Source organism: Loa loa (genome assembly GCF_000183805.2).
Source record: "Loa loa unplaced genomic scaffold supercont3.16, whole genome shotgun sequence".
Taxonomy (NCBI): Eukaryota; Metazoa; Nematoda; class Chromadorea; order Rhabditida; family Onchocercidae; genus Loa; species Loa loa.
In genome coordinates this window covers 333,396-346,378 of record NW_018108196.1, presented here as the reverse complement: position 1 = coordinate 346,378, position 12,983 = coordinate 333,396, and the positions used below count along the sequence as shown (strand labels likewise).

Below are 12,983 nucleotides of genomic sequence, written 5' to 3'. Positions count from 1 at the left end.
ATAGTAGAATGAAGTCCAAATTAATAAAGTAAAACAACGGGAGAAATATTGAAGTAGCAATTCATAAATGGAAAGAAAATAAAGCAAGATCGTGTTGAGTAGAGTTGAGTGATGACGTAGGGAAATTAACATTGGATCCTGTTAGAATTTCTTAGGGTTTATATATGGGATGTGTGAAGAGGAACAATCATTACATATTGACAGTATTCTCACAGGTTCAAGAGAAATTTACATATAAGAGCAGTTTTCTTTATAAAAATTGCATAAATATTTTATCTGATGTATAGCTTTCTCACCATATTGTATAAAAGATTTTGCATGGGATAAACCCTTTACAAATTAGTTACCATATATGCACAAATCTTAACATCAGAAAAAGCATTTTTAGTAGAATAGATAGCTAACTCATGACTTTAAGCATGAGAGAAAAAATAAAAAATAAATGTAAATGCGATCTATTTGAATGAATGATTTTTTGATATAGCTATTTCGGTTTTTCCGACAAATATTGCAGGCTGATCATTCTGCATGTTGCATAAAAAGTGGCATCGAAGAATACAAAAATGGTCATTGCATGGTGTTTTGTACGACACATCTTGGTAATCCGCGCAATACATTGCAGTACATCGATTGTCTACAAGTTTTTGACCGTATCAAAAACTGCTATCGGGAACACCACATAGTAAATCCTAATATCCACGGTGATTTGTGAAGCATGCAGCTGAAGGAACTCTGAATACTTTATTAGGTTTGTAGAACTGTTTAAATATTTAAACAACATATTTAAGTATTTAAATATTTATCCATCGCTAAACGCGATATACCTTCGAATGAATGGCGATGAATACTGCACGCTGTTCACTACCTAAATCGAGACGATAAACGTGTCATCCGGGAAAAATCCCTGGTTTTGTTTCTAAACTTTTCATTACTGATTTTTACTTTCCTTCAAGATTTAAAGTTCATTCAATTTTCTGGCTTTCAATCTAATTTTTTTCTCTCCCGAATGATTATTCAAAGTGATTAATGCTTTCCTATATTTATCAATTGGATATATTCAGCTGATGTTATCTCGATGACACTCTCTCTCTTTCTCCATTATCAATCCATCGATATGCTCATAAAATTTATTTCTTTCCTTGCATTTATATTTATTGCCTTTTGAATTCATCATATCAGGCTTCCATTTCTAATAACTTCACTTTATTCAAAAATTAACTTGTTAATTTTTTATCTTAATCTCTACCCATAGTATTTTGTGGAGAACAGAAGAGATTTGAAAATTTGAAGAATAATTTTGCAAATTGCAGAAGCTCATTTTTTCATTGTGCTCACAACAGCAGGTAAGAATTTATTGAATCTCTTTGGTTTATTACTTTATTCAGATGTATGAATCACTAATTGCTCTTAGTTCAATTCAATTTTCTTGTTGTACAGATGATGGGAATGAATCTTCTCATATCAACAATACAAATTTGTTTTTATCTTATGTAGCGAAAAGTATTTTCTTTGAGTTGATTGCATGCACAATCAAATATGATGATAAAGGTTTGATGGGGAACTGTTTCTTTTTTGCGTTACAAGACGGTCAAATGAATACTATGGGTAGAGATTTTTGGGAGATTGTTTTTCTTTTGCTTGTCGGGAAAGCTGTTTTATTGAAATTGGAACCGAGAATCGATAGCACAGTTTATAAGAGACAATAAAATGACAAATTTACGAACAAATTTTTTAGAGAGACGACAGAAATCTAGATCGATAGATACATAAATAGATTCTTAATCGTTAGTTCTTAGTCTTGTACAAAAATACTTTGAAGATATGTTGTATTTTCATATTATAAAAATATTTCGTGCTTTCACGACATCTAAAGCTATCATAATTCTTCATTAGGTAAATTTTGCTTTATGTAAAGAAGATATTTAATAACACTAGTTTTCAGATATTATTGCAACGTTGGAATTTTATTGGTCAGTCATATGTGACATATTGACATTCATATGACTTTTTTTAAACAATTACAAATACTAAAATGTGTAATAAAAGACTGTGCCTCATTATAAGGCAACCAAAAGATAATAAGCTTGCTTTACTGAACAAAGCCAAATAGAAGTGGTATAGGATGACCTTAACTGAATTAGTGGCTTTTTTAGCTCTTTTTTTCAACTTGGTGTTGAGTACTTCTGTAATACAATCCCTCCCTTAAGAGATAATCTACTACAAAAAACTAAATAAAAATAGTACATCAAATTTAAAAGGGAATTTGGTTTTATTTCGAAATATTGGTACTAAATATAGGTTGTAGAAGAATACGTCTTGATTTTCTCCTAGTCTGGCTACCGGTAGACTATCTTGAATATGGAAATCGATTAATAAGTTCGTCTTGTCCGGTCAATGATTTGCTATCTATTCAAATGAGGAAAGTTCAAGTATCCGATATCAAGTAGACTACAGAACTGAACAACATCTGATGAAAGCTGTAACACTTTGAGGACAAATGGAAAATAAAGCAATTATGGAGTGTTATGTCGAGAAGCCTCCGTCATTCAATAACAAAACAACCGCTGAAGAAGACTGACTGCCCATTAACAAAACTAGCCAAACAAATTTAATGAAACAATACATCGCTGATTATGGACACTTCATTGTGAAAAATGACCTCCTCTGATCGATAATTTCAAGAAGTGAAAAAAGGACAAAGCCAAAGTGACAATCAATCTATCTTTTGCGACAGTGGATACGCTCAACGCTAAGGAAAATTGGAGAAATATTTGCTTAGGCTGAAGTAAACAAAAACAGAATAGTTGGCAGATCGTTTTTTCCGGAAACAGTTTCTACAGGAAGTCAATGCATCACTGAGTGTTAGGTTGTAAAGATAACAATGCCTTTCATCAGTTTAAAAAAACATATATTCAAACTGTTTAACAGTACAGTTCGACATGTCTATAAATTTCCATGTATAACGCAGTTTTAAAAAAGGGAGCTGAAACGATCCCGAAAAATCGAATTGCGAGATGAGCAGTTCAGGTTGGATATTATAATTTCAAGAGTCATCCATTCAGACTCCAATGAGATGCGGCACTTAGTAGTGTCCTCCTTCGAATCAGACACAAACACCTCCCGATCATTCATTGCTTAAATAAGGAAGAACTGAACCTTGCCTCTGCAATCAGTGTAAAAAAACTGCATGCAATTGTTCGTTACGACTTTAAACATGTCATGTAAGTGAAATAATTTATGCTGTCTTCAAGAGGAGTGATTAATTTACGGAATAAAAGAAAAACAGACGCAGCTGAGGAATGCAAATGAGGTTTAGATGCTTTTTTAGAATCAGTAACTGCAAACTAATTCAGCAGTACATGGCATAAAACATTTATTGGCCTTACGAAACGCAACTGGATCTTGTTAAGCCAATCACATTCGATGGTAACATGTAAATTTATTACTCTATGATATGATTGAAATGAAGAGAGATATCCTTTTCCGGTTTCCATTTCAAATGTTAACAAACTTCTAGACTTCTAGATGTTTCAGTCACATCTCATTGGGATATTCGCAGAAGCAAAATTATAAATCCCGCAACGACTCTTCAATGAAACAGATGTCACACTTATGGTATGTGACAACATCTTACAATATAAATAAAAATGTTTATTACTATTCTGTTAAAAAATACTTCAAAATTTTGGGAAGATGTTTGATCGAAGAACAATATAAAAATATAAAAAATAGGACAATGAATGGAAAAAAAGGTACCTAGAAAGGGAAATTAGAAGATAAGTAGAAAGGAAGACGGAAGTAAGCAGTACAGGTTGTCATACCTTGTCATCTAAACTCTCAGAGTTACAGCCTTGTTTTATAAAAAGAGGATCAAAACGAATTCAATGAAATGCTTAACCACTGATAAAAAGAAAAATAAATATAAAAAATTAATACATCGTATTTGGAATCACCAAAGCAGAAAAGGAAATTGAAAACATACCCGAATATATGGAATGATAAGGAAGTAAGACAGGATAGATAGGACAAATTAACAATGAATTATCACTCTAATACCAACAGCTATAAGATAAATATTAATTTCATGCAACAATTCCATTATTGGAGCTGCCCATCTAGGCATGAATTAAACATGTGACTTAGCAAGAAATGATATCTTACAAACAAGTAAACATTATGTTGTTCCAATGAACATATAAGGTACCTGTTAGAATATAAACCGTTAAACGGATAACAGAAACTAAAATGGATGAGTAATGAGTCAGTTTGAATAATAATATTGCATTTTAAATATTCAGCACCTGATGTGATATGGAATAATTGACGACGGGAATTCGAGATAATCATTCAATAAACTTGGCCAATAAACTATTTATTTAGCTCATTGAAGAGATATAGTGACCCGGACTAGCAGACCTAAACCTACTTACCTAATTACCTGAATTGTGATTAACCTGAATTATCACCTTAAACTAGAAAGTTCTAGGGAATGACAAAACGATATAAAATTACGAACCTACTTTCATCCGGTTTCGTAATTCTTCCTTATTCTTTGATAATTGGAAGTTATTACAATTATTCCTTCTTGCTCCATAAAATCATAAAATTTTATAGTTCCTCACATTTTTTCAAAAAATACGGCGCAGTTTTCACAAAATGGCATACCAAAAGGAATTTTGGCAAAAAAATTTTACGAATTTAGGGTCTGAACTGAAATTCAGAAATTGTCTCGAATCTTTGGTGGTTCCAGAAGTTTCTCTCAAAAAAAACACCTTTTATCAGTGAACTTTTTTAATAGCGTCACCAGCTGTTGGTCGAGACAAAAGTACTATCGGCTGAGAACGTGACTGTCGACAACTCGAAATGACAGAGTTTGCGAGATCTAAGTCGTCATCATCGTAACTTTCCAAGGTTTTTTTCGAAATTGACAAAATTTTAAATGTTTGAGAAGCAGTTGGAACAGATCCTGAAATATGATGTTCACTATCAGCTCTGGTTGCAATGTGACAGTGCATAATATAGGAATTTGGTTCAGAACTAGATATATTAATGAGTTCTGCACTGGTTCCTGCACTGGTCACGGTATGATAGTGCATCTCGTGTTGTCGATGTTGACGTGCACCTGCAAGATAAATACATTATAGAATGTGAAAAATAAGCAAAGATTGCATGAAGGAAATGAATTTGATCAATTTAGGTTAATTATCCCGTGAATACATATGTGATAAAGTTTTTTGATGGTATGAACACGGACGTGTGTAGTTTATGCATTTGTCCATAAAAATTTGAAGTCTTGAAAAGTTCCAGGACATCAGAACAGACTGACCTGATTGCATCATTGTATCATCACTTCGAGACTGAACCAATGTTATGCGATTTAAATTGTCCTGCTCCACCAAATTTTGCTGCCAATTATTGTTAGTGTTTGTCAAATTTATAATATTTTGCGGTATTGCTGAGACCGCTACAGGAGGATTTTTCGATGGTAATGTATCAGGAGGAGAAATAAGATTGTTGTTACCAGATGAACTTCGAATCATCATCTCATTCCTTGATGATTTGCTCTCTTTGTTACGTTTAGGCCAAACAAACCATTTCGGCGTTTCTTCAATTTCAATGCGCTGAAATGGTAATTAAACTGTTAAACTGTTTGTCTGGCTTATATATAAGGGAGAATTAATAAAATATTCAGGGAATGAACCGTCAAAAACAATCCATTCCACAAATAAACAGCTTATTATCAATGTAAACATAATGATCGATACGATGTTGTGACCATTGTCACTTGTCATTTATCACTCCAAAAGCATCGTTATACTTCCTTTCATTAATTCCATTACATTTTAAGTATAACTGTATGAAATTAAGATTCATCTCTTCTCTTATGAGAGCAGTTTTTCTTCAGAAAGCGATAAGCTTTATAATTATTGTTTACAAGTGAAGTGATATGTTTACAAAGTGAAGTCATGTCGAAAAAAGATCATCGAAAATTCCAATTGCATCTAATCAGCTGATCAGTTTGCTAAGTGTACAGGGAATAAGAACTGTTTACAGTTTGTCCGATGTCTGTTCTCAAACATACCCAAACATTGGTCATTTGCCAATAAACAGGCAATAACCTTCAACTTTTTGCTGTGATGCAGAAATGCTCACAGGTTGTTGTTGGTTGTACTTTGATTTCTGTTACTGGTTTCCTTACGAGCAAGAATTTGTTTATTATACGAGTGATAAAATAATAACATATTTATATATTTCGTTAAATTCGATCGTGATGACCAGTTTGCTGCACATGTGTATCAGTGTGACCACAGAGATTGTGTCAAATGCCAGTAATCAGAGATTTAGCAAAAGTAGAAATTTTTCGAAATTTTTCATAAAATTTGGAGGTTTGGATTTCCATAAAACTAAAAAATTGAAATGTATTACATAGCATCCAACTGAAAATTTTTCTTACTAAATAAATTACGCTGATAATAGTTCTTCAATTCATTTAATATAAGCTACCATTATTATTATCCTTCTGGAACTTTAAGAACTTTTTAAAAACTCGATTTTTCTTTAAGAAAACTCAAATTAAACTTCTACATATTAAGAAGTTCCAATCATCAACCACGGGTCAAACAGTATAATTTCTCTTCCCGATATCACGCAGCCAAATTTTAAAGTGGAATGTTCTATTTCATTTGTGATAAGACTGATTTCGATATCGAATTTCCTTCTTCTCCTAATATTCACTTGGAGATTACAGCATGCATACACAGGAGTGAAAAACTGTGAAAAGTTAGGAAAATGTTCATTACAACCTTTCTAATTCGGATTATCGAAAGACACCGCCAATTAACTCGAGTATGACTTTTCGGATATTTCATCTTTCAGTCTCTATTTTATGTAAACTATTATGATTTCGGAAAAAGTCAATAACAAATTTTGCCTATTAAAACTTTTTGGTCAAGATAGAGCATTCGGATTAAGTCTTGAGCGATAGCTGTTCAGAAACCTAAAGACGATAGCTGTTCAGAAACCCTGTTCAGAAACCTAAAGGCGATAGCTGTTCAGAAACCTTAGCTTTTTTGTTTGTTGTAAACAGTTATAAAAACAACTGTTACTTTGTAAAAAGGTTGAAATTATTTATGATATAAGTACTGATCATCGATGATAATGATTGTGTCACCAAATTATAATGGTATCATGAAGTGTCATACGTGAAACATGTATTCGAATAGACAGAGGCTACAACGATTTTTATGGTATAAATAAAAATTGTTACGTTGATTTTGTGACATTTGGTTTATTCATCTCCCATAATTTAAAAAATTAAATTAAAATGGTACCTTGAAGTGGAAATCCCGTCTGGGTAAAGTGGCAGCTGAAGAAATGGTACCACCAGTTACCACATTCGTTTTCCATCTCAAACCACCTTCAACCATAACACTGATACTAGAACATGATGGTCGCATCGAACTGTTCGTCACTACAGCTTTGCTAAATTCGGCACTATTCCTACCACCGTTGTTGTTGCTGTTGTTGTTGTTGTTGCCGGTCACTCCATTGTCACTATTGTAGTTGTCGTACAAAGTCATTATCATTGCTAGTTCCGATGTTGGTAGTTTTACTCTTAAAAATGAAGTTTCATACGAAAGAAATAAAACAAATAATTCAAATTTTCATTTCAAATTTAAAAAATTTCGTGAATTAGAGTGAGACATGGAATTTTATTACCAACTTTACCAATCAGTTATGGAATTTCATGAAGAATGGACGAGATTTTGGAATAAAAGAACTACGTGGAAAATGAAAGGAGGGAAAGTGTTCCAAATTAGATTTCCTATTAATCAAAAATGAATCCGACTACTTGAAATTACTGATATCTGTAATTTATAAATTAGTCGTTATACATAAATGAATGCACTGAAAATCCGTCATAATGGTGGTTATGAGTGATGGAATTCAACAAATCGCAGCTGCATTAAACGGATAATATACCAAGCACGAAATGCATAAGGAAAAAGAAAGCTATAGGGAATTGAAGGACAGGGAATGACGGTTAGAATATGAGGAATAATGCGATGATGAATTTAAGTCCGTATTTGAGGTCAGGTATACTCGAGGCTAATTATCCCCGAGACCAACTATCCTCGAATTCAAAAGTGATACTTTTTGAATTCTCAGAAAACGAACTTCTTTTCTAGCAACTAAACTCTGAAATCGTCAACGAGCCCGAATGAACAGACATGATCGATGACACTGCTTTTAAATAAACCGAAAGAGGAAAATTCAATTGCTTTGACAGGGTTATAGGTCATTCACTAGTTTATTGTTCACCAACCAATGTTGTGTCTGCCGATCAACAATGAAACTAATTTGCGTTCAGGCAACACAAGAAATGATACTAACACAAAAAATTATTTTTCGAGTGAAAATAATAAAATTTGAATTTGGACTGTAAGTAATGAAATATTAAATTAATTCATGAAAAAAGATAGGACAGAGAAAGAGACCTCTAAAAAAAGAAAGAAAAAGAGATAGAGAGCTCTAAACAGCTTTGGAAATTGTTGCTTGCCTTTATTTAATTTTTACTTTTTTAAATAAATGACTCTTACAGCAACTCACATAAACCTGAGGATCAATACTTGTCTAATATTGCAATAGAAATGAAATAATAAAATTGGGGTGATTAAGTTAATATAATAACAATGAGAACGATAGCTGTGTTCAAGGAACATAGGGATATGAGTACTAAATTAATTAAAAAAGAAGGAATAAAGATGACTGAACTGTTCGACATTAGCTATCTCACTACTTCCGTGATTAGGCTTAATAAACCATTTCTGTTTCGAATTTTCGCAAATTTAATTAACGTTGAAAAGTTGAGAATAAAAGGAAAAAAGCAAAAACTTTGCAGGATCATAACATAACAACATTTAATTGGAATGAATTACAATTAAAAATAGGAAAAATTGTACGGAATTGCATTGAATAATAACCTTACATTGACACAGATCGCTGAAATATGACATTGGTGGTAGTGCCAATGGAGCGCAATAAGGTCGTATCTCTGCGAAGAGTTGCTTTCCAAGTAACATTGAAACCACACTACTAGAGATCGAGGCAAAACTGAAGAGGATTCCAGAGATATGCAAGAAATTTTAATCATAATGTGTGACCTTTCTGATCTGCCGACATCCATCGGTTTACCTGATCTATGAATTCTTCTAAAGTAATGAGCATCTCCTGCTCAGCAGTCTTGAAAAGATCTAACCCTTTAGCAAACTTGTAATCATATGTAAAAAACACAACACGTGTTAAGAAAATGATGTGCCAAAGTATTTTCCAGAACGAGACAAATTTTGCAAAAAATTTGAAAAATACGGACGGTCAGAGCTTGACAATGTTTTGAAAAAAGAAAAAGTTGTCCACTTGTTTCTTCATTCCTGATTGAATTAGTTGTCACTCAATAATTCATTTCCGAATACTAAGCGATTAAAAGAAGTCGTTTTATCGAGAATGCGTCACTTTACATCTGTTCAACTTATGGCAAAACAATTGAAAACAATACTGAAAAGCGACTGTTACCAGTAAAACAGTTCAGGAAATTATGATAAATCACTATGAAGAAGTAGTCAAAGATAAACTGCAGATGACAACTATTGAAATCAAACGCGACAGCTACATTTGCTCGCCATGATTTTGAAGATTACTCTCAATGTACAATTTCTAACAAAAAAAGGAACCACTTCGAATTCTACTCAGATAGACCCCAAAAATGATTCACCAGGCAGGAGAATTCTGAACACTACTTCTTACAACAATTTTTTCTAAACAGATATTTTTATTGGTTACTGTTCCAGGTGATAATTAACAAACAATGCGTCGGTATTTATGACCAGTCAACCAGTCACTTCCCTCGCCTCTCCACTTTTTCAATTAAACAGAAAAGAGATAGAGAGTAAATATCATTAAATGATGAATAAAAGAGGTAAGACAAGTACTGCTGATAATTTACGCTTGCTCTAAAGGTGGGTAAAATGAAAACAGATTCTCGACAATTACATTTTCCAGCCGTTGATGCTAGTAATTGAAGTGAAGAGTTTTATTGGATTGCAGCCACCAGGAATATGGTATATTGTGTTCCTCGTTTTCAAATGAGTTAAAATACGCAGAAACTTCATTTTCATAAAAAGTCGCAGTTATCGCACTTATCGCTGAATGAATTAAGTGTGGAAAAGAGATTTGTAGGACATGGTAAATGATTGCAGTTTCTTTTTTGCAGAAAAAAGAAAAGAAAAAACTTTCAGTTAGTTTGAGATACGATGGAGAAAGAGTACAAAATAAAAGTCTAGTTGAAAGGGATACGATGGCGAGAAAGGGATAAAGAGAGAAAAGGGAAAGGACTGAAAGGATCTGGCTAACAGACGATGGCCATAATATTTCTTCAAATGGGAAGTGGATGGGAGATGAACGAACTGAAGGTATGGTTGAGCGAGTAAATAATTCATGGCATCAGTTGTGACACGTTCGCTTTACTTCTATCAAATAAACTTCCACCAGTCACTTCCAGCCAGCCATTCATTTAGAGCCGTAATTCTTTGTACGCATATAATCTTTCATAATTCTTTACTCTTCCATCGCCTTCTTTTTCTTTCGAAGTACTTTTTTCCCGTCAAGAAGTTGAAAAAAAGGTAAGTCTAAGTTACTTGACAACTTCTGATGACCCATTAACTATCATTCGAAAAAGAAAATAGAAGAGCAATAGGCGAGATGATGACGAAGATAAAAGTGGTAGCGAACGACATGGTAAATTAAGAATTGAATTTCAAGTTTAAATTGACAGGAAAATTTAGATCAAATAGATATCTTATTCAGTATGTGCTTTACGTTCAGAAAGAGATATCTATTCGTCGTAGCAAATTTTCAATAGAAGTTTTACAAACACGAAGTCAGCGTCTTCACTTTGATTTCAATTCTTTATTCGACAACCCTGGAGATTTCTTTAGAAATGCATGAAACATGCACGTCCAGACATTCCGATGACGCTAAGAAAAACTTTCATCTAAGACCGTTTCGCTGTGTTTAGACACGTATTTGAACTGCTTGTTGAATTTTATTTCTCAAGATAATTAATGATTAATGGATCCACTATTATAAAGAAAATCGAAAAGAGTAAAGTTGAAGAACAAATGTAAAAAGCTCAATTTAATTGAATGAATTTCATGAGAGTGAGTGGGACAAACGGTAATAATTAACCGAAAAATGGAAGCAATATTTTGGAATCGCTTATAATCTGCTATCCTAATAGTGTAAACTCTTTCTGATCAGATAATAATTCTGGAAAAATATTCCGAAAAAGAGAATTCCTTGGCATAAGACATGAATTAATTCTGCATGCAAGAAAACAGAGTTTTCAATCCAGATCCAGTAAGAGGGAGGAGCAAATGGTCAGAGAGAAAGTGAAGAGACAAGGGATGAGGTCGTCGAAGTTGTTGGAACAGAGGGCTTCTCTTCCGCAATGTCATAATGGCTACTCATCCATGTCAACATCCCTGACAATCTTCCATCCATCTTTTTCGAGTACACTTCAGAGCGCTCTATCTCGAATTGGCGCCAGGATAAAGGCATGAAGTGGGATGTTTTTGCAAGAGATTCAAGAATACATCGAGAAACGATGTAAGAGCTTGTGCATAGTGATTTTCATATGAAACAGAGCTTATTTCAACGACCCAACTTTAATATTTTAAAGAGAACAACTGTGCTATTAATGGTCCAGGTGGGATATCTTTCCAGGACCATTTCTTACAAGCATACAAAACCTCAATCCAAACTTAAAGGAAGAGATATAAGTGACATTGAGAGTGCACAATTCTCTAATTCTCGGAAGAAATCAACTAACATTTAAAAGCTGTTAATATCATTATTTATCAAATGGCGAAAAAAAGCTTCTGTTGGTGAAATATGACAGCAAAGATGCGAAAATCATGAAGAAAATCATAGTTCAGAAATGAATTCTTGCAAAAAGAAAATTATATTAAAATATGATTCAAAATTCTAATCAATAAAATGTTTGTTCGAAAAGAAATCCATCAAAAATGACGAAAATGTGAACGGTCAGAAAGATAAAAGTTATTCTGGTGGTTACAATATTAGAACAGACAATCCCTAATGGTACATTTTTGTAATAGCAAAATAAGTATATTATATCTAGAAGTGGTGGTGTCCGTGATGATAGTTAGATGGAAATCAGTTTAAAAAGAACCCAACAAAAGGCTCCCAGACATTCGATAATGAAAAATGAAATGAAAGCTATTCGTGAGCACTGCTCATTTTAATGGTGGATTAAAAATGCAGTTGAAGGAACGCAAAAGGATGATGCAAATGGAGCGCAAATTGAAAACACTCTCGATGTTTTCACTGGCATATTTCATCAAACAAAATTTGCCTAACATGTTGCACCGATAAGCTCATCATTTGCATGGCATTAGTTTTGTTTCCTAACGACTCTCTTAATTAAATGTCTCACTCTTCCATTAACTGTCATTTGGTTTTACTGAAAACTATTCAGCGATTTCAGTATTCCATCGATTTTAGAATTATCCGTTCACTCATTTCTTCGCTGTTCTTTCATTTCATTTATGGATTTAATAGCAACTGCTTCAGATGAAAATACAACAAAATATGATTGCAGATACGTGAGAATAGGTGAGCGACCGTAAATATTTATTCCGATTGCGCAATAAACAAAATTCGTGATCAAATTTAGTTTGCGCATTAAAAAGACCACTAAATTTGATTAGCTTTTAAATAAGTTTCAGAATATTTGTAACTTTTTTAAGTGTCTGATTTCTTTGACACTGTCACCTTCTTTATCTACCTGTAAGCAGTAAATCAAGAGGCAAGAGTTATTGAAAAGTTTTTTTTCGTTAAAAAATTTAATTTTAAATAGGATAACAAGACCATTAAATGTCAGCAGTCATATGCAATGATTTTCG

At 33.1% G+C, this 12,983-nt stretch overlaps 3 protein-coding genes across 3 annotated transcripts in view; 2 read left to right on the top strand and 1 right to left on the bottom strand.

Moving 5' to 3' along the window:
- The window catches only part of LOAG_16745 (hypothetical protein), a gene marked incomplete at both ends in the record, with an annotated part of 5,026 nt that extends 4,314 nt beyond the window's left edge, over positions 1-712 (top strand). The window contains one exon of the mRNA XM_020449399.1: positions 515-712. Coding sequence (XP_020307090.1) covers positions 515-712 — 198 coding nt within the window. The remainder of the gene's footprint in view (positions 1-514) is intronic.
- Positions 713-1,385: 673 nt separating this feature from the next.
- On the top strand, positions 1,386-2,447 carry LOAG_03037 (hypothetical protein; the record flags this gene model as incomplete). Its single annotated transcript, XM_003138574.1, has 2 exons — positions 1,386-1,548; positions 2,299-2,447. 2 exons carry the CDS (start codon positions 1,386-1,388, stop codon positions 2,445-2,447), a joined length of 312 nt encoding a protein of 103 aa, XP_003138622.1.
- A 2,331-nt stretch (positions 2,448-4,778) lies between these two features.
- On the bottom strand, positions 4,779-7,580 carry LOAG_16744 (hypothetical protein; the record flags this gene model as incomplete). The annotated part of the gene is made up of 3 exons (XM_020449398.1): positions 4,779-5,122; positions 5,327-5,621; positions 7,332-7,580. The coding sequence occupies 3 exons, from the start codon at positions 7,578-7,580 to the stop codon at positions 4,779-4,781; spliced, it is 888 nt and encodes a 295-aa protein (XP_020307089.1).
- Positions 7,581-12,983: the final 5,403 nt, after the last annotated feature.